Source organism: Xyrauchen texanus, chromosome 42, assembly GCF_025860055.1.
Source record: "Xyrauchen texanus isolate HMW12.3.18 chromosome 42, RBS_HiC_50CHRs, whole genome shotgun sequence".
Lineage (NCBI taxonomy): Eukaryota > Metazoa > Chordata > Actinopteri > Cypriniformes > Catostomidae > Xyrauchen > Xyrauchen texanus.
The window spans coordinates 18,977,810-18,999,758 of record NC_068317.1 but is presented as its reverse complement, the minus strand read 5'-3'; the positions used below and the strand labels follow the sequence as shown (position 1 = coordinate 18,999,758).

Sequence of the window (21,949 nt, the reverse complement as noted above, 5' to 3'; positions counted from 1 at the left end):
ACAAGTCAAAGACATTTGTTCAGTGTTAACATAGGAAAACAATGGAAAAACAGAACAGACTGTCTGTCTGTGAGTGAGAACATGTGTGCAAGTTCAGTAGGCCTGTTTATTTTTTAATTAATTACAAAACCAACCCGACCATAACCCTAAGTCCTACTTGAAAAACTGCCCCGAACCTGACCCGAAACCCATCAGGCCTGGGTCAGGTTGCATACCTCTACTATGTGGCACAATCAAACATTACTTGGTTTTTCCAAGCATCCCGACCAGACTAACATACTTTTCCAACACTGGCTCTAACAATGGCATAAGTTTAAAGAACTATATGTCTGTTCAAAGAAAGGAAGACGGGGGAATGTTCGGAACACCTGATTTCTGCAGTTCTGTTTGGTGGCACTAGTGGCACAGATATATCATTCAGATTCAAGATTAAGATTCAACTTTATTGTCATTGTGCAGAGTACAGGTACAGAGCCAATGAAATGCATTTGTTTTCGCATATCCCAACTAAGCTGGGGTCAGAGCGCAGGGTCAGCCATGAAACAGTGCCCCTGGAGCAGATAGGGTCAAGGGCCCAACAGTACTTCATGTACATGAACTATGAAGTACTCATACTTCAACTTTAAGATACAGGTACAGTATACAGCAAGTGAGAAACCTGAAGAGTGGTAATTACCAAACAACCTTTTCATTGGCATTGGCTGACATTATTTCAGAGAGGTCTAGGCTGTGAGTCCTTTCACACAGGGATGGTGACCTAAAAAAAAGCTGAGCCACACAAATTTCTTTAAAAACAGCATGGCTTTCCTGGCACAGGTAACTGTGATCTGGTGGTCATTGTACCCTTGACTCTAGGTAAAATGCTTTGTGAAATTAGAAAGTCTAAGTAGATGTATTTAATACACCATCAAAAGGGAACTTTCTCTATGGGAAAGACATATCCTCTCCGCTTTGTTTATTTAAGCACATACATTAATTTTCTATACAAAGAAGCACTTTTAAATTGAATTTGGACCACACTTGCTTTGGTGGACTTGTTCAGCTCATGGCCACTTAAGTTTCATAAGCTATTTATTTTTAATAACTTGACTTGAACATTACTTCGGTTTATTTTGCCTAAATCTGACTGATTTTTCCTCATGAGGTCAAACTGTATTGGTAAGTCACCTAATACAGTAAGGTAGACCTGAATTGTTAAGCAGTTGTAGTATTACAGTATGGCACTTATTGGGAAGCATTTTGTTACATTGCCTGCTCTGTGAGATCTTCTCTTACCCAAACATCAGCGCTTCCTCCATCCATTAATATTTTAGAAACATTATTAATCCACATCTTTTACCCTGAGGTGACATGTTTTATACAGTTTTGTGCATATGAAGCCAGGAAATGATAACAGGCAAAGCACAGTTATGGTTTAGATATACTACTGAGGAGATTCCCCAAAATAGATACAAATAATCTTGTTTGATTTCACTTTTTAATGGCTATGGAATGTTTGGGGTGTTCTTATGGCACAGGCAAGATAAAATAGGTTTTATACATGCTGCTTTTAACATATGCTGGTGAAGTACAGTATAAGTTACTTAAAATGTACAGCAGGCATTTTTGGACAGTTTAGTCACACTTCAAATGTGTGCATTTCATTACATAAGATAAAATACAAAGCTAAACCTTTTCTCAGAACTAACTTAGGGATTTTTTTTGTTGATGTTGTTGTTGTTGTTTGATTGTTTTTTGCAGATACTTTTAACCAGCTTGTCCCACGGGCATTTTTAATGGATGTATGAAGGCAGTTTACCTCAAGTTCACATAGGTGTCCTAGCAGAGTAACCACAGGTATAGTTCAGCACACAGTAACTATGTTCCGCTAATGTATGACAACTAGACCTTGTGCAAATCCCTTAATTTAGAACAATCTATCTATTATTTTATTATTTGTGATTTTTTTCTATAGGTATGCAATAAATGCCTATCGGCTTTGTTAACTGCATAATGTAAAGAACATTTATAAATTTTTTAAGGGGTCATGTTTTTCTTTGCTTTCGCTTATTAATTTTATTTGTTCACTTATTCTGTTAGTATAGTTTTCTTGCATAAAAAAACATTACAAAAAAGCCATCTTGCAAAAAAGCCAAAATGTGTAGTTTTACATGACCTTTTTCTACCCTGTGTTTAGCCCTCTGTCTGAAATGTTTTACCTGTACAACAGCTTTAAGACACACCCACTGTTCTGATTGGCAAACATCTTTGCAGAGCGTTTGCCCTCCTGCAATTGCACATGTGGAACTGTTTTTTTTTTTTTTTTTTTTAAATGAAAGCCATTTAAAACATCCACTAAAAGCACTCACTCAAGACAATCTATATAGCCTTGCAGTATGTCCCCAATATATGTGAAGCATGCAATCAAATTACAACATTTGTTTGACTGAATAACTGTAAACTGATCAAATTCTGCACACTGTTGGTTCTCAATACTCATATTATCAGGCGTATGTAACGGGAGCCAGCTGGCAGACTGATGAGGGATGGCTGGGGGAGAATGACGGAGGAACGAGACACAGAGGGAGTGCTCAATCCGATGGGTGTGTACAGGGACCGGTGAGTTTATTTTTCCCTTCTCTCTCTCCTCTCTCTCACTTGTTCTCTCTCCCTTTCACTCTTCTCCCTCCCTCCCTTCTCATTCTCTCTCCCCCTAATCCATTTCCTGTTCCCAGGAGGCGGGGAAAACATCCGGCATCAGGATGGGCCGAAAGGGCAATATTTCCCCTCCCGAAATGATGGGGGGTAAGCCAGGTCGGATGGCTACCTGGCCTGAGTCGGGAAATGGGGGTGTGTGGCCAGCGGGCGGGCGGGGGTCGGTCGAGAGGTGAGGGACGGCTGGAGGAGAATGATTGCAATCAGCCAGAGCGGGTTAAGGTAGAGCCAGAGCTCCAGTTCGAGAGCGAGAGAGAGACGCACAAAGCTGTCTGTGTGTGTCTGCATGTCAGTGTGGTGTGTGCTGAAAAGCAAATCTTTTGTGCACTGCTGAAAAGTGGTGTCTTATTGTGTGACACTGAAAAGTGCAGCAATAAATATCTGGATTGTTCACCTGGTCCCCGCTTCCTCCTTTCCACATTAAGAACCTGATCTGTTACAGACCCTTTTAAGTATAGACAAATGTTTAAATAGTCCTTGGGGCCATACCGTGGTTGCCAGACATTTAAATGACATCCCACAAAGCCAATTGGTGAGACCCTATCAAGAGTGATCCATGCCATCATCTCAGTCAATAAAAGTCAGTAGAAAATATTAAACGCCAGATGAAAAATGCTTTCCCTTACTATGAGGTAAAGGAATCTTCTAAAAATATCAGTGGGCAGTGCCAATAAAACTAGAAGGTCCCTGCCCAAGATTTTATGTGACTCAGTAAAGTGAAAGTACTGTCTGTGGCAGCCGCTGGGACTGCAAATCAAACCTTCAGCCATTTCAGTAAGAATCCAGTACACAGAAACACATACAGTGGCCAAAAGAAGAATATGTTGAACTGCATATGTTCCAAATACAGAAATTACTTCTGTGTTGATGCCTGTGGTTTTATAGCTGAATTCATTAGTGTGTACTGTATGCTAATCAGACCTCCATCTGCCTGAACTACAGTATACCTTGTGGTGAATGCTCAATGTTCACAACAAAGATCAATTCCAAACTTTACTCTCTTTATTACAATGCCACCAACCATTAGACTGCGAGACAAGATTATTGATTGGCTATTGATAGCCTTTTTTTCTCTTCCTGCCCTAAACTTGTTCTAGTCACAGCTGAGTGGAGCAGATAATTACTGCAATTGCCTAGGAGTCTATGAATTCTGCTGTCTGCTTCTCTTTTATATGGGGACGGTAATAGATAAAGAGTGGTTTCACACAGCTTAATGCAAATTATGGATTCTCAATGATGGTCTGTAGTTAAAGGGGTCAATTCATGAGGAATAATGTTTTCCATAGTTTTTATTTTATTAAAAATGTTATGTTGGCTTATTAAATACTAAGACAAAATACTGTTCACACAAGATGCAGTATTGTGTTAAAAAATCAATATGGAGCAAAATGGAAGGGAACAAAATGCAGGTCTCAAAACATGTTATGTGTCTGTTTTATTTTAAGTTGAACTTTGTTTAACTTGACACATTCATGGTCAAAGACATTCATCTACACTCAAAAAAATATTTTAGCCTATTTTTAAGATGTATCCATTTCAATTTAAAAATGTAAACATTTCCATCTAATTGAAATGCCTAATCTTTTACCAAATAAAATGTATAAATCTTAAAAAATACAAGTTTTATTAATTACATTTTCTTCAAGACTATTCAATTCAGTTAGATGGAAATTTGTTATTAAATTAAAATGGATACATCTTAAAAATAGGCGAAAATATTTTTTGAGTATAGCGCATGTTTACATAGACTAAATACAGACTGCAACACTCCTTCAGGTTCGGGTATGGAAAAGGAGGAGACGGGCAGCAGTGATACGCTTCAGGTAGGCTTTTATTTTTCTGCCTTCCACACACTCTGTGTGCGTTCTTCACAGTGCGTTTCTTATTTCAAAACAGTTAAATGTAACAAAACTCTCAGTCAGCATGAACTTCTTGAAACCTTCAGCTTCACAATACTTAGGCATAAACTACTTGAAATCTCTGCTTCACAACACTAAAAACATTAGAACACTCAAATAAGACACGCCAGTTGTGGCACACAGTTGCGGTCCTTCACTCTCTCTGCTCTCTGGCATATTTTGGCTGCTTTTGAGGTCTCTCCCCACTATCACTGTAACAGGAAACAGCAGTTACAGATCATGTCACCCCCCAATACCCCCCACGTTTGGGTCAGAATCGTGGTCCAATTGCATCATAATGGTGAGTACAAGCAGCAGCAGTTTACCACTGTTACTACGTAACAACTTAAGAAGACATGAGCTTGGTTGTATTATTAAAGTATTCCTCTCTTTGGATTTACCACCAAACCTTTACATGCACACAAGAGATGGGAAGAATGTGAGCTGCTCTCTGAAGGCGATTTACTTGGAGACAAGATGAGAAATGCATTGTACCATTATAATTGGGATCGGGACCCTGCAAGACGTGAATTATACATAATCATAAGTGGTTTACTTCCACAATTTGTTACAACTGCGTTCCCACGAAATAGTTCTAGCGGGAAGACTAGCAGCTGTTCATCATCACACCATTAGCTGGGTAATTCCAAGCCAATCGCATGTAAGCCATTGCTTTATAGGTCTGCTCTCAATCTATCACATTGCTGTTTCAGTGTGCTAACACGGCAACCTCCACCACCCCACCACCACCAGTTGAGCCCTGTCCCGCACGGGGGTAGGCTCCTCGCCCCTGCCTCCTATCTCTGGCAGGATATGACGGTTCCAAGTACAACTCCCTCGGACCGCCAGATGTGGCCTACGCCAAAGAGGGACATTACTTTTCTGTTTTACATTCATCAAATAAATGGCATCTTAAACCTCACTCAAGCCTGAGTGTTTTCCCAATAGAACAACTTTTTGAGCAAACTCAAGTATGGTTCGCAGATGTGCACCTAAGTTTGGAAAACAGCATTCACATCATCCAAATGAAGAAAATTTTGAAGTCATTCGAACCTGGTTGCGCACCAAAAGTACTAGTGTGAAAGCACCCTATCAGAATGCCCAAGCTGTACTTTTCCATACAATTAAAGTGAATTGTAAATTAAGTTACTTTTTGCCAAACGTCTCTTTTTGTGTTCCATGAAAAAAAGCAAGTCATACTGGTTTAGAACAACATGAAGTTCAGTAAATGATGACAAAGTTTTAGGGGGGGAACTATTCCTTTAAGGTCTTTATCAAATTTGCTCTTTTTTCCTTGCTGCTGTTTAGAGAATGGGTAATAAGTTGGTGTTGAATGTGTGAGTGTGATAAGCAAGAACTAGCCATAAAGTTTATAGTATAGAAGCTGCGCTGAATATGTATATAAGTGTCCCACTATGATCATAAAAGTCAATTTTGACCTATAAAACAGTAAAGATCAGTGTTGCATTGCCTTGGTGAGGAGGGTCGGACATTTTATAGATGCAGCAACTATATCCCAGGTATTATTCCCCAAACCATGCAAATTGCATCCATAGTGACCTTAATTTAGGTTTATTTGGCGACCATGCATTTTCAAGATCCATTCAAAGAGCTCACAAGAGTCATTTATCATTAGTGCCAAAGCTTTCACAGTGAGTATAGTTACAGCATACAGTGGAAACACATCAAGCAAACACACCTGGGAACTGACACGGATAATAGTTATGTGCAAACAAACTGACGCTCTATATCAGCTGTTTGCATTGACATTAGAAAATGACAAAGGTGCCGAGTACCTGAACGTCCTGATTGAGAAAACTGGTGTCACAGGTTAATACATTAATAGCTGTGCGACAAGTTATGAATGTATTCCAGTGCATGACTATGGAAGTGCAAAGTAAATTAAGTTAAATTTAGGGTCACATTACATTAAACATCACCTCAAAATGAAAAGTTTTTTTTTATTAAACCAAAATGAAACTTTACCCTCATGTTGTTCCAAACCTGTATTACCATTAACTTTTCGTGTAAGGTAAAAAGATGCAATGAAAGTGAATGATGACTCTTTGTGTGTTTCAAAGAAGAAAGAAAGGTTTGGAACAAAATGAGGGTGAGTAAATGATAAGATAACTTTTATTTTGGGGTGAACGATCCCTTTAATGTTAATGTGTATTTGCACTGCATAATATTACACTTTACTTAAACCTTAAGGAACTATTTCTACTTGATCTGAACCTAAACATGACTTTTTCTGGTTGGCAATTTAATGTATTCAGGAGAATTCAGTCATATTAAATCATATTTTTGTTTTTAATCATTTAGATTTAATAATGTATATTTTACCACAAAAAGCACACTGTTAGGTTACTTATCACAATATTTTATAGTGTACTGAACATACTTCATAATTATTTGTAGCTGCTTGTAATTGCATAATCACTAACAATTAATTACAGTGACATGCATAGTACTGTGTGCACTATACACACAGTAATGTAAAGTGTTACCGTATTTAGTTATATATTTATTATTTTATGTATTTATTTTGCAACAAATATTATTAAATGACTTGTTTTATTAAAGTCAAAAATATTATTTCACATCAGTGAATCATCCAAATACATTGTTACTCCAAAAATAATAATAATAAAAAAAGGTTAGATCAGCTAAAAAATAGCTCCTTAAGGTAATTATTGCATGTTACTAATTTTTACAGTGTACCACTAGAATTGTGAGGCGAATTTGAGGCCGTTTCAGGATACTGTTTCTTACCACTAGCAATTTTCCTAACAGATTTCAAGAAAAGACAGGACTAAAGCTGAACGCAGACACTCTTTTAAGTACCCGCTCTCAGCGCTCGCTCGCCCCCGGGGGAAGCGCGTTCATGTGATAGATCTCCGCGCTGCGCCGCTGTCCATGGTACTAGGTCACACGCGCGCTGCTTTTAGCTTTATTGCTGTTTAATATTCAGCCCATGCACACAGTCTTTGCTACAAGTCAGTTGATACATCAGCTGTTTGACTCACATAGACTGTGCTTCTAACTACAGATGCCTGATGGAGATAATAGCAGTGGTGGATGACAACGCTGTTTTGGTTCGTTATGGTAGCCTATATATGGGCAAAAAGTAATTGAGGCTAAATAGTTTTAAATGTACGGTACAATTATGTGTATAAAAGTATGAAATGTGCACACCATGTTTAGTGTGATATTAAGACTATTAAAAATCACGCTGTTGAATTTATTATAGGCTCCATGCCAGGAAGAAGACTCCAGATGAGGAAGATGAATATAGTTCAGGAACAATAAAGTCAGTCTTAGACATTTGCCTTTGGTTCATATTTAATTTGTTTTTATACATTTGAATTGCTTCCAATGCTTACATTTGACTGTTTTGTTTGTAAAAATTACTTGAAAATATCTTGTGTGACAGAGTTTTCAACAAAGCCATGTTTTGTGTTTTTCACATTGAATCAACATTATCAGGATACATGTGACTGTCAGCGAGTCTCAGAAAGCAAATGTAAAACAATAGAGAACTTGCATACATCTTTATGATTAACAACTCCTTCCCATTGTTTTTTATTTGTCTTTCTTTTAAATTTGTCTCTAGAAGTACAAACAAATGAACTAAAACTCAAACAATAAATCAATCATTTTAAAACTCTCTAAATATGCATGAAAGATTAACAAAATAATTTCATGCCATGCAGTTTACATTGTCAGGCTTGAACAAAGGATTTAGAAGGATTTGTATGTTCAGGAAAGTAGTGTTGTTGTTAACAAAATAAAAAAAAAATTACAAAATGAAAAATGTTTATAAAATGAAAAACATAAAATTAAATCTATTTAGTGCCTATTTAATGTATTTTCAAATGTTAAATGTTGAAAGTTGAATGAAATTATACAATAAATGTAATTTTTGTGACAAAAACAGTGTCTTCATTTTACAGTATGAAGTTATTTTACAGTTATTAATTTACAGTATTACAATGATTGTTACAGTAGTATAATATTTGCTGTGATACAAAATACAGCATCCTATTACTCTTATGGCAATTACAGTACTGTGATTATTACTGTATTAACAATTACAGCATTTTATATGTACTGTGATTACATTTACAGTAAGCATACTGTGTAATGTACAACAGCAACTTACTAGCTAATTGCTGCCAGCCAGTTCCTGTACATTCCATAGTGTTCTTTTTACAGTGTACCCTTTTACTTTGCATTGAGTTTGTATGGACCGAGTTGTATACAGAGCTGAGATATTCTTCTAAGTATCTTCGTTTCTGCAGAGGTCACAAAAGTCAAACACATCTGAGATGGCATGAGGGTGTGTAAATGATGAGACAGTTTTCATTTTGAGGTGAACTATCCCTTTAACGAGCTATTTATACCTGATCTAACCTTTACAAGTATTGTTGGTGTAATCTAATGTATTCAGGTTGATTCAGTGATGATAAATGATACTTTTGACTTTAATCACACCAGGTGATTTAGATGTGGCTACATAAAGCACAATTTTGGGTTATAATTTTGTTCAGCGTGAGTAGCAGTTGAGAAACAATGGGATATGGAGTTTGGGTTACTGATAGAAAGCGTCCAGTCAGCAGAAACATCTTACCTCACATTGCCTCATGCTCATTTATATAGGCTATACAGTACGTTATCATGAAAGCTCGGTGATTTGACCTGATTTTATACAGATTTCAACATGACAAGACTAGCACGACAACCCTTCTAGTTTTGTACAATTTAGCTGATTAAATTAACGCAAGTGAATGAGGTTTTGCACTGTACCCATAAGGATAAATGTATTGTTTGCAAGCATTCATTCACTTCCCACTTCAAATGAACTAAAAAGGAATAGGCTAGGCTTTTTCATAAATTAGGTTAAATATGACAATTCCACTATATTACATCGGGGAAATTCACGTCTAAATTAGCATTCAATATCTCTTGTTAACATTGCAGCAAAATTCTAAGATGCCTCAATAATATCTTCATTTCAAAACCCCTTTAATTGTTTAAAAGTTGTGAAAAGGTGGTAGCGTACCTCAAACAATGGTCCGATTTTATTCTTCTCCAGGTATGACTGAATTCTTGACTGCTGTAGAGACGCCATGGAGAATGTCTTACATTAAACAGCGAAGGGCGAAGATATCGCTAAATATTGGCGCGCATCTTCAAGCCGAATATCGATCACCGAGTGCGGGATTGCGACAAATCTCTTGCGGAGCGCGAGGGGACATCATCCAGTGCTGAGAGTTCGGCTTGTGTTCAAGCACATGCTGAAAGTGAAAAGCTCTGCGTCCTCCTCCCCTCGGTTTTGTTACTATCTGATGGGACTATCCCTCCCTCGGTCTCGGCAGAGTAGCTAGCGACGGCTTTCTTCCAAAACCAATGAAAAATATCTTAGCCTGTATGAATCTTTTATTCATTGGCTGTGCAGTTTATATGTGCAGGTCTGAGAGACCCGCCTTCATTATTACCAGTAATTGTGATTAAACTGAGAGGGTCATATGCAGCAGCACCTTTGGTGAATACCTGTAAGTAATATTTATTAAATAAATAAATAGATAGATATAATGGATCACATTTATAATGCAATATACTGTATTATATTATTACCTATATAGGCTATACAGCATGTACATACAGACTATGCAGACTTTCCTATATAGGCTATACAGACTTATATAGTCTGCAGGCTATACTGTCTTACCTATATCAGTGGACTTACTGTATATAGGCTATACAGACTAGACAGACTGCTCTGCTATACAGGCAACATGCTTACACTATACATGTAGTCTATACCAGAGGTGCCCAAACTTGTTCCTGCGAAGGGCCAAAAATCAAACTTTATAGAGGGTTGTGTGCTGAAAGTAAACGTTGCATTATAGCAAACATTTTCTGGTAACCTTATGATTCTGTCATACTTAAAAAAAAAAAAAAAAACATTACTCCGCAATCTGTTAAATTAATAGTAAATTAATAACATTTTGTTTTCAATGTATTCCCCTCTTGTCATATACAGCAAGGCGGGCCAAATCAAAGGTCATCACAGGCCAACTTTGGCCCGCAGGTTCTGGTTTGGGCATCTCTGGCTTATACAGACTATGCAGTACATTCTTACTGTACCTATATATGCTACACACTATACAGACTTATATAGGCTATACTGGCTTTACAGACTATGCAGTTTTATTTACAAAAACTCATAGAAGTATGCCAAAAATTGTGCAAACCCTCTTATGCATTTTTAAGATTTGAGCAATCAAACATAGTGGCCCTGTTTTTTTGTTTGTTTTTGGGCAACCCTGTATACTGTATGTATATACTCTGTCTATACAGGCTGAATTGATACATAATTAAGGTATATATGCTCTACTACACAGGCTTATATAGGCTACACAGGCTATATACTGTAGGAGTTACCAGTCTCTTTCTATGCACTATGACAGTAGATATGAGGAATATTTTTAATCGAGTTTAAAACAGTAAATTATGTAATTTCACTAACTTTGTTTAGATTTGTAATTCTATCTGAAAAATCAGATTACATTTTATGCAATGATTTTGAAAGAGGTTACATTTAAAAATAGGTACCTATGATGCACATTGATAATAGGTTTTAAGTTAGACCTGAATGTTTTGAAAGCATTTGTTACCTAAAAACTGTAAGTGATAGTGACCCAGGGGAAATTATGACAGGTAAACAATGTTTGTCTAGGACACTCTGCCTACATGCAGAGGCCATTAGTGAGATTTCTAACAACTACAAACCAGTCTGATGCCAGCTGCACATTTGATGGATGACAGCACAGCATATAAAGCAGCTGGGAGTTTATTTGCACTCAGCACATACATATTGTCAAATATAAACTAAATACATTCATTGCCGAGATCTGTTGCAGCGCTGGTATAAATCGAACACTGTTGAAGTCTTTTGCATTAACCTTCACTGTTTACAATCACATGACTCAGTCACATAAGATGAGTTCAATGCTCTAGGCAACAAATTGTTTCAATTTCCTTTAAACTCTTCATTTAAAATTAATTTGACAATACAACTTTTGTGTCATAATAGTGAAATCAACCTGGTTTCCAGGTTAGAAGAGGAATAAAACATGTACTGTACTTGAAAAATCTCATAATGGGTTAGTTTTATGACCAAATAAATAACTGTCTCTTTCAACAAAAACCTTTTTTACAGTAATATCTAAACACAAATGTATTATTCCAGGTGGCTGCTTTTATATAGAGTTTATTAATTGAAACAGACACAACATATTCCATTAAAATATACTGAATACTAGATCTTGTTTTTCCTTTTTCAAAATGGAACCTATAGAGTTAATAATATCCTGTATAGAGCAGTTTATTGATTTTGCATAGTACTGATTGATTAATTTGTTATGTTAAGTAACACTAAGATTACACGTAACACAGAATAACTCCTGAGTATTGAATAGTTTAAATGTGAAGACAAAATCATATATATATATATATATATATATATATATATATATATATATATATATATATATATATATATATATATACCTATGTACTGTAAGTGTGACAACATACAGTATATAAACACTGATGACCACAATGTTGTGTGCATGAACTTTCCAGTACTGTATGACACATTACTTCACTGAGACTGCAGTACTGAGACTGCAACATGTAGCTTAATGCACTATGGTGTTGAGAAACTTAAGAATGTGAAACCCAAACCTATACACATGTCTGAATGTCAAAAGATTCACATGGGAATTGAATTTCCATACAGTCAGAATGAGGTCTGGGAATACAATGCTAATTCTGTTGTTGTGACTGAATACAAAAAAAAACTATAAACAAATGGTCTGCCTTAACATACAGAGACTAAAGCCCTTTGCAAACTTCTTTATATAAAGAAAAACGTATAAGAAACAGACATTTTGATTGACACTTTCCATTGATGTGAAGGAAGTGGCAGCAGCTGGGAGATCAGACATCCTGAGTGTTTGATCTTAAGTCTAAAATGAGATGCACAGGAGCAAGGCAGGAAATAAAAATAATATAATGGTGGCAAGTCATTAGATATTATGTTGGGAACCCTTTGAGTTGAGAGGTGACAGATGCCTCTGAGCAGGAGTGAGGGTGGATGTCCAGACATTGTCCTTAAATGGACAGTGTGTGTTGTCATAGGGTTGGAATACAGCCTGTCTAGATCTGTTGAAGACATGTGGATTCAGGGGTCGCCATCAGGAGGTGGAGGCTGACACAGTTTGTACAATCTATTAATGGAATAACATACAATTTTATTACAAATAATAAACACTCACAAACAGATACAGTACAAAAACACAAATAAGTCCAAGAAGTACATAACTCAGACCATTTGATAATGATTTTAAAAAAATGTGGTACAACTGAAACTTAAAACATATTGATGAACTAATTCTAAATAGGGTTTAAATAATACAGAGGTCTTTCGCAGTAGATACACTAATAAACAGACTTCACCTCGGAGAAATGATTGCTCACTATGCAGTCTTGTGTAAGAGATCAATTATTAAACAAAATGAGCTGATCGCATAAATATGTCAAAAAAGAAAAACTGGACAGTAACCAAATAAGGCAAACTAGACAATGCTGCATAACTGCTGTTCATTAATTAAAGGTTTTCTAAAACAGTCATAAAAAAAAATTACATACTGCTACCATGTCCTAACATGATAACGTGATCTTTTCCATGTAAATCAGTGTTTTTTGTCTCAATTAGCCTCAACGTTCGACAGACCTTTTGATGGATACTTGATTTTTATTTCTAAAGCAGTAAACAGATACACTATTGTTGCTGGAAATTGTTATGTTGTGTCTGATTAGAACAGTGATACATTTCTAATTTATCGTATTACTTTTTTTTTTTTAAAGCAATATGTTCATGAAAATGACTAAACATGCCTATGTAAATTTTTATATGAACTAGCTAAAGACATTTTCTTGCTCAGCTATACTAAATTTCATAAAGATTAAACACAAAATCTTTGATTTCACCAGCATTTGTTATATGCCGAATAAACCTATACCACACCATAGTTTTAAATGCCAGACACACTGCAATGATCACATATAGCATGCTATGAAAAGCTTTGATTCACTGTCCTGTCAGCCAAACTGTGCCCTGCTACAGACTTGAAGTGATTGTAACAGCTTTTATGATGACTGCTGAGTTTAGTGTAGTTTTGTACCTACTGAGAGAACATGAGTGGGTCCCTCATAGTATAGTATATACTATGAGGGAGTATAGCTCTGCCTCTTTTAGAACATATTTTACAGCAGGAAATAGAACTGGACTCTTGTATGCACACACACACACACACACACACACACACACACACACACACACACAGGGGCGTAGCTGTCATTTAAAAGTGGGGGGACACAGCTGCCACAGTGTTACAGTGCAGTATTCATATATTACAGTATATATTAATATTCAAGTAAGATATAAGTATTACATTAATATATATATATATATATACACACATTGTAGAGCAGAGGAGGGATGGGCCAGGCTGGAACAACGCACGCCCGGTCCTAAAGGCGTCTGGTGACGGCAGTTCGAGAGAGAGAATGTCATGCAGCTGCTCTGTGTGTTTATGTTTGTGTGTTTGGTTCAGTTTATCATCGGTTCTCCCCTCCGCCTTTCCCATTAATCGTTTTACATTGGTGCTGAAACCCGGGAAGGAGGAGAGATGCCTGTTGCGGAATCCTCGACACTGCCATCCACCCAGGGGAGCGCCACTGCCATCCGCTAGGGGACGGAGTAGCCCGACCGCCGGGATGCGAGGAAAGGCCGCCGTCCACAAGGACTGCCTGACTGCATGGAGCGATGGAGCCGCTGCCAAGTGCGGAGGAGTGCAATGCCATGCCCCATAAATACGGAGGGGTCAAGAGAACCGCCTGGAGCGGTAGGGCCGCTGCCGAGAACGTGGAGGAGCGTGGAACGTGTCCGCTGGGGGTCGGTCTGACTCCGGTCCGCCCAGGGAGGAGTGGCTGCCGTCTGCTTGAGAGGGTGGAGGAGTGATCGGGTACAACGTGACGGTGCATCATAGAACCGGTGAGCGAGTTTTGATCTCCGGTGATGACGGTTCGACAGAGAGAGAGAGAGAATGACATGCAGCTGCTCTGTGTGTTTATGTTTGTGTGTTTTTGGTTCAGTTTATCATTAAACTATTATTAATATTGCCAAGCCATTTCTCGCCTCCTCCTTTCCCGTTAACAACTTTACATACATATTATTTACTTTTAATATTTTTTGTATTTTAAAGATTCAAGATTTTGCTAAATTAGCTTGTGGAGCACTTGCCCCTGTTTCACACGTGACAATAAAAGACAAGCTGGTCCTGAATAAATATTTTAATAAATTACAATAATGATAATTGTGCATGTGCACAGTTTTATTTTTACTCAGTGCTTGTGAATTGTGGGATTTAAATGTATCCAAGTGGCTCGAGTGTTTTGACTACATTCACCAAACTTAGTTCAGATCCATTTAATGATTCAGTGACCATTTCTGGTGATGCCAGAAGGTGGTGACAAATGAGTGTCTTGTGTGAAATGAGTTAGTCACTGAATCAATGATCAAAAGAAAATTTAAATTCTTTAAAATGGGTATGTATACAGACCTACAAAGAGACTTTAGTAGAGGTTTTAAGCATTATAAAAACAACAAGTTTGTGAGCAGCTGAGCATGATTTTTATCAAAAGAAAACAATAATAATTTCATAATAATTATAGTGAGTTTCAATAACGTCCGTACATTTTCATGTATAAAAAAGCAGGTCTACATATCTATTCACTTCAGTAAAATGATGTTCTATGAACACAGCAGATCTATCTTTTTTCCTACCGTTTGTCGACTGCACACTAACATAGAGGTAAAAAACAGGAGCTGTTTTACATATATAGATTTACATATTTAACACAGATCTAGTAATCTGCTTAAATTGGCAAAAACAACCGATCAAACTATTACCTCACAAACATTGCATTTTGCATGTGTGTCTGTGTCCTTATGTTTTATTTTTTAAGATAATTTATAGCATTAAAGTTTATGTTTACTGTTCAGCCGGTTCCCGCCTCCTCCTTGCCCGTCCTTATATTGTTACATAAGTGGTGAAACCGCTGTAATGCACTGTTGCAGAGTACTTGCCACTGCAATCCACCAGGGGAGCAGTTGTGGCCGTCTGCCTGGGGACGGAGGGGTCACTGCTGGCCGCGAGAGCTGAAGATACCGTGGCCGTCTGCCGAGAAGGGGAGGAGTGGTTCTGTCCGCCAGGGGCCAGAGAACTTGCTGCATGTTTATTTTGACCATTAAACTTTATGTTGACTGTTCAGCCGGTTTTCATCTCCTCGTTGCCCATCCTTAAACTGTTACATTAGGTTTTTGCAATTGATAGGGATTCCCAGGTGACCACCAGGGGCCGCAATATATGTTCAGTGTTCTCTTTGTGTGTTTGGTTGCATTTTGGGATTTGTAGTTTGTTTCCTTGCCTTTGTTCATTGGTTCTTGCGTTTGTCACTCCCAGGTGTATTTTATTAATCCTATTAGTCCTTGTGTATTTAAACCCTGTGTTTTCCTATGTTCAGCATCAGTTTTTTTCCATTTTAGACTGTATTGTTTTTTTCAGTTCTTATGTTTCTAATGTTTTCATTAAAATAAGCTGCGTTTAGATCCTGCTCTCTTGCCTCATCCCTCCTCAAATGTTACATGTTGCATCAGAGCCACTTTGTCTTAAAGTATTTACAAAATCATATTTGAAAGGAGTCTGTATGTTGAGTGATTAAGGATGAATGAATTGCAAATGTTTACAGCGTGGGTTTACAGCAAAGTTTAGCTTGCAAGCATTATAAAAAAATCTGAAATGTGTAAATCTCTTGGCAGTGGACTTTGGGTAGAAAATTATTTCATACATGTATTGTGGAAGATTGAAAACCACAGTGTGAATGTGAGGGGAACTGTGTGAAATGTGTGTGTGTATAGTCATTGAGGAAAGAAGTGTACAGCACACTCGGGTTACCTTGGCACTGTTGACGGGGTGCGGTCTCTCACTCCCAGGTTCTTGGCTGAGTTCTGCACTCTTGCTCCCTAAAAAGAGCCATAATTATAAAAGTTATTTGCAGGCCTGTCAGAACAGTTATGCTTTAAATAAGCATGAACAAATTCTGTGTCAAGTCGGTCAAAGGTGAGAAGTGACGTCATTCACAGAGGCTATGCTGCCTAATGCTATGGAACTTTAACAGAGAGAGTGACTACAATAATTCTCAACCAATTGTAAAAATGTATATCTTCATACAAAAGAAAAAGAAAATTATATATATTATTATTATATATATTTGTATTATTAATTTATAAAAGGAAGTACATAGCAGGAAATGTGTATGAAAGGATATATATATATATATTAGGGCTGTCAATCGATAAAACATTTTAATCTAATTAATGACATGGTGTCCCGATTAATTAATCGCGAATAATCGCATATACAAATATTTGCTGAGAAAGCCCCTCATATAACAATAATTCAATATATATTGATGAAATAATTATACATAGTTATCTTTAAATATTACAAAATTATATATAAAATAAAAAATATATTCAGATAATTAAAATGCATTACATTCCTGTAGCAGAAGAGTTAATCATTGATAAGACAATACAAAAAGCGGTTTTAGAATACAATGTATTGTTTACTACCATATTATTAAAGGGTAACTAAACCCTAAACCAACTTTTTTTAGTTAATGATCTGTAAGCATGGGGCTTTATTAGTACTGGTCAGTGATTCAAGTAATTTTTTTGACATTTGTGTATAAAGTGTTTTAATTCTACAATATATGGTGTAAAAACGTCTGAGTGCTGCCCTCTTCAGGATGAACGGTGGCTATTGCAGTTGAATTTTCCTATTGGCTGTTGCGGTACTTTGTGACGTAAGCGGTGACAGCTGACGTAAGCAGGTTCCAGCTCACCACGCCAGATTCATGTACATGTCGTCTTGCGACCGTGAGAGGAATAATAATAACATAGAGTCTGACAGCAGCTGTCAATTAATCCGTCACTACGAGTCTCAGTGCCACCCCCCGCTCAGCCCCGCACTCGGTTCTTTCCCTCTATCCCCGCCGGGGTCTGCCCACTTTTCCAGCATTTTCAAATATTTCTAGTGGGTGGAGTCTCTGAGCAGGTGTTTAGTTACCCTTTAAAACGTCTTTATAAAGCAAAGAAAATCTAGTTAAAATAGAGATCATGAAATGTGAAGTGAACTATCTGGTTCAACATGGTTTTGCCAAAAAGAGTAATAGCCCGTGGAGTTCACCCTGCATTTTAGTACCTAAAGTTGACGGTTCCTTCCGTTTTTGTACTGATTTTCGCAAGGTGAATTCTGTTACTGTGCCGGATGCATTTCCGTTGCCTCGAGTAGAGGATTGTATTGACAATCTTGGCACTGCTCGGTACATTACGAAATTAAATCTTTTAAAAGGCTATTGGCAGGTGCCATTAACTGAACGTGCTTCTGAGGTCTCCGCATTTGTGACTCCCGGTTCTTTCTTTCAATATACGCGTATGGCGTTCGGTCTTCGAAACGCGCCTGCTACCTTTCAAAGGTTAATGTCTGCAGTTTTAGGTGATGTTCTGAACTGTAATATTTATCTTGATGATGTCGTTATTTTTTCTTCTACGTGGACAGATCACATCTCTACTTTGCACAATGTTTTTAGCTGATTAGCTGCCGCCTCTTTAACTTAAATGCGATTTTGCGAAAGCCTCCGTTACATACTTGGGGAAACAGGTTGGAAACGGTCAAGTTTCCAACCTGAAACAAATTTCCAAATTTTTCCAAACAAAATTTTCTCCAGTATACTACAGCATGGACACATTCCCAAAAAAGTTGAGGGGCAGATTCATCTACAGAATTACAGGAGCAAAGTGGATCTATTTCAGGGAGCATGTTTCTTAAAAAAAGATTGACTGGGTAAAAATGGTGTAACAGTTTAAAGGACACCTCCTTAACCTTGTTGGTAATTAAATATTTGTGAGATAAAGAACATACGACCTGCGTCAGACATGCTTGTGTCACGTCTCGGGTGTGTTGCGTCATAAAATGTAAATGTTTAGGTCACTGTGTCAAGTTAAATATAGTTTAATACTCAATCTTTAAACACATCTTGAGATCCCTTGGTTCGCATTTGCGCTCCTTCAAGTGTTTTCAACGCAAGAACGTAACGCACGTTTGTGTTGTGTGTCCCATGTTTTGTTCACTGTAATTTTTTGTCAAATTAATCGCACGTTATTAGCACGTTAAATCGATAGCCCTAATATATATATATATAAATATAATATATATATATCTATATTAGAAACCTGTCACCACTAAAAACATGACAAAGACTGACAAGACTGACAAAGTGACAGGATCCTGACAGGAACCTCTTGCACCATTGTGGCTATGGAGGGGCTAAAATCTAAGGAATCTCTCAACTACAATTACTATCTCAGCACTGATGAATCTAAAAATAAATGTCAGCCGTCTATGTGTGATAGATCTCATGTTAAATCTACAATTACAGAGAAATATTTGGCCTGTTGGATTTCAGCTACTATGATGTTCTTAGTTTTATTGCCCATTAATGAGATAAACTCTTCACAGAATCCAGAGGACAAGTAAGACCTTTACCCTTCTGTCCATGCTTTTTCATATGTTCTTGTAAAACGGGGTCAAACTCGGCAATCAGATCAAGCAAACCCAGATAATTCCTGTTGTGTGGTGATCCCAGTATTTCATCATGCCCTCGGAATGGAAGCCCTCTCCCAAAAACTTGACTACTGCTACTACATGCCTCAAGACCACCTTCCAATAGTTTTGTTCCACCTCTATCTGCCGGCAAAGTGAAGCATCCACTGTAGATAGGTGTTTTGATCTTTTTAATAAAGCAAGCATGTGGTGTTGGTGATCTGCACTCTTTTTGTGGTTGGATATACTCTTGGAATTTTTCCAATCACAGAAGCCGTTAATGAATGCATGACTTTGCGATGACAAATGTTTGCATGCATAGCAATAAACAACCCAGATGACAGGGAGTATAGTAGCCATTGCCTAAGCATAATTTCATTGTTTTGGATATGCAAATGCAATAATTAGATTGTTAGGAAATGTGTTCTTCCTCAGATTCCACAGTCTTGTACAGATGCTGTATATTTGGCAGCTCGGTTCTGCAGGCCTACGTTGTATAGCCTCTTCCCTCACTTGCTCTGTAATATGCCCCCATAAAGCTGGATCAGCAAGAACAATGTACTGATGCTCGGATCCATCATCCTCCGCATAGGTGGAGCTCGAGTCTAGCCATTGGTTGACTGTCTCCTCTGGTTGCTGTTGCTGAGGCTCATCAGGGGCATTGCTGCTTCTCTGCTCAGAGGTGTAAGTACTGTCACTGCTTGATTGTTTCACAGCACTAACATTTGTGCCTTTGTCAGTGCAGCCTTCTATCTTGACTTCAGTGGATCCCCCTGGCTGCTCGTGCTCGGTGGTGGCACGAGAAAGGAAACTACATATTTGAGGAATTTTTGGTAAATTGGCTAAATGTATTCTATCTTTATCTTTTATAAATTTTTGTTTGGCACTGCCACTTAGTTGCTGCCGCTTGTCCACTACCTCATTACTTTTCAGCGCTGTGCCCAAGAATCACATCTTCATGCTGTAGCGGTTGCACGTCATGCCCACTCGGTGCAGATGCATGACTGAATCGGTAATGAAGTTGGTGCTCCTGAAGTCTGTGTGCTATATGGTTAATCCGCCTATGGCTGTGACTTAAATAATTCTTTTGCTATTAAAAAAAGGGCATGCCCTTTAATACGTCCCACCCAAACTTCCTGATTCAACTGAAAATGTATAAACAAAGGAAAGAAACCTGTGCTTGTAAAGTGATTTCATGTTTTTTTATAGGCACAGCTGAAATGTAAAAACATATCATGAAATCACAAAGTATGGCTTGCTTTAATTGAAAGCTAAAAACAATGTTTCTTTTATGAAAAGAGTGCAGTCAGCCTCAATTTGAATTAAGCTGTCTTTCAAGGGCTTGCGGTTCTCTGTGTTTTACCTCTCATGACTCAGGGCCACCTTGAAATGTGCTTTAGTCGCTCTGAGCTGAAGTGCCCCACTGTCCCAGCCTTCTATTGTACAACTCTCAGGGTTCTTAATGATACAAAAAAGACCAGACCCTGTCAGTTTCATCCATAACCTCATGAAGGGCACTTCAAGTGTAAAAATGGGCAGAAAAAGACTAACAATCTTCCACTTTGAAATGAAAGGTAGGAAGACAGTATTCACATCTCGCCTTCATTTCACGAGCATCTACTCTCCTGCTCCGAGTCTAGCTAGCCACAGGGCAGAATAGCTTATGCTAATAGCCATGCAGAACAACCGAAATGAGAGAATCTGAACCAAGGCAGTTAAGCTTGTTACAATTCTCAAAATAATTAAACAAGCCTTTGATAAAAATAAATCCTCCACAAAATGAGCATGGTGGCCTAAAAAAATAAATTAAAAAAATGCAACTGTAATACCCAATAAACTAACTGGGTGAGCAAAATGAAAAAAATTGAAAATAAAAACAAACGAAAAAAAAAAAACATTCAAGGCAGAGATAGATTTGTTTTCATCTTTTTCTCAGCTGGAAATGGTATTTCAAAACCAACCATGTCAAATGCATTTCGGACTATGCATTTTAACTGATGAGAAATGCCGGCTTCTTTAATTATTTAGATGTCCCTTTGGATGTCAGGTTGATCCTGCTTGCTAATGTAGGAAAATAAAGATATAAAATGCAACAGAACGCTAGCACTGTGTTTAGTAGACGTAATAACAGAACATACCTGCTTCCTCATGACGTCAGTGGCCTGCATGATGCATCGTGGTGGCAAACCGTGATTTCGGGCCAATAGGATGGCTTGTTCAAGCGTGACACTCAGTGTACAACTACAAAAAAATAGAGGACACACAGGCCACCATTAAGTACCATTTACTCCACATTACCATCATTTTATAATTAAGACTGGCAATCAATTAAAATGTTTAATCAAACTAATTACATAATATGCTGAATAATTAATCACATTTAATTGCATAAATTTATTGCATCAATATTTGCTTAGAAAAGCCCCAGATTAACGATAATTTAAAGATGTTATAAGACATTTTAGTGTTTTACTTATTTGTTTTGTTTTTTAGATTAGCTCTATATGGCTGAAGTTGTAATTCTGAAGTTATGTTTTCACTGTACTGAAAGGAGAC

At 37.5% G+C, this 21,949-nt stretch overlaps 2 protein-coding genes across 4 annotated transcripts in view; both read right to left on the bottom strand.

Annotated features, from left to right (window-relative positions):
• The window catches only part of LOC127635210 (uncharacterized protein C8orf34 homolog), a 104,831-nt gene extending 94,967 nt beyond the window's left edge, over nt 1–9,864 (bottom strand). For all 3 annotated transcript variants that reach the window (XM_052115084.1, XM_052115085.1, XM_052115086.1), the window contains exon 1: nt 9,655–9,864. In XM_052115084.1, coding sequence (XP_051971044.1) covers nt 9,655–9,723 — 69 coding nt within the window. In that variant the 5' untranslated portion in view covers nt 9,724–9,864. The remainder of the gene's footprint in view (nt 1–9,654) is intronic.
• A 2,308-nt stretch (nt 9,865–12,172) lies between these two features.
• The window catches only part of LOC127635208 (phosphatidylinositol 3,4,5-trisphosphate-dependent Rac exchanger 2 protein-like), a 155,810-nt gene continuing 146,033 nt past the window's right edge, over nt 12,173–21,949 (bottom strand). The window contains exons 38-40 of the mRNA XM_052115078.1: nt 21,532–21,634; nt 16,682–16,749; nt 12,173–12,889 (exon numbers count right to left, since the gene is read on the bottom strand). Coding sequence (XP_051971038.1) covers nt 12,844–12,889; nt 16,682–16,749; nt 21,532–21,634 — 217 coding nt within the window. The 3' untranslated portion in view covers nt 12,173–12,843. The remainder of the gene's footprint in view (nt 12,890–16,681; nt 16,750–21,531; nt 21,635–21,949) is intronic.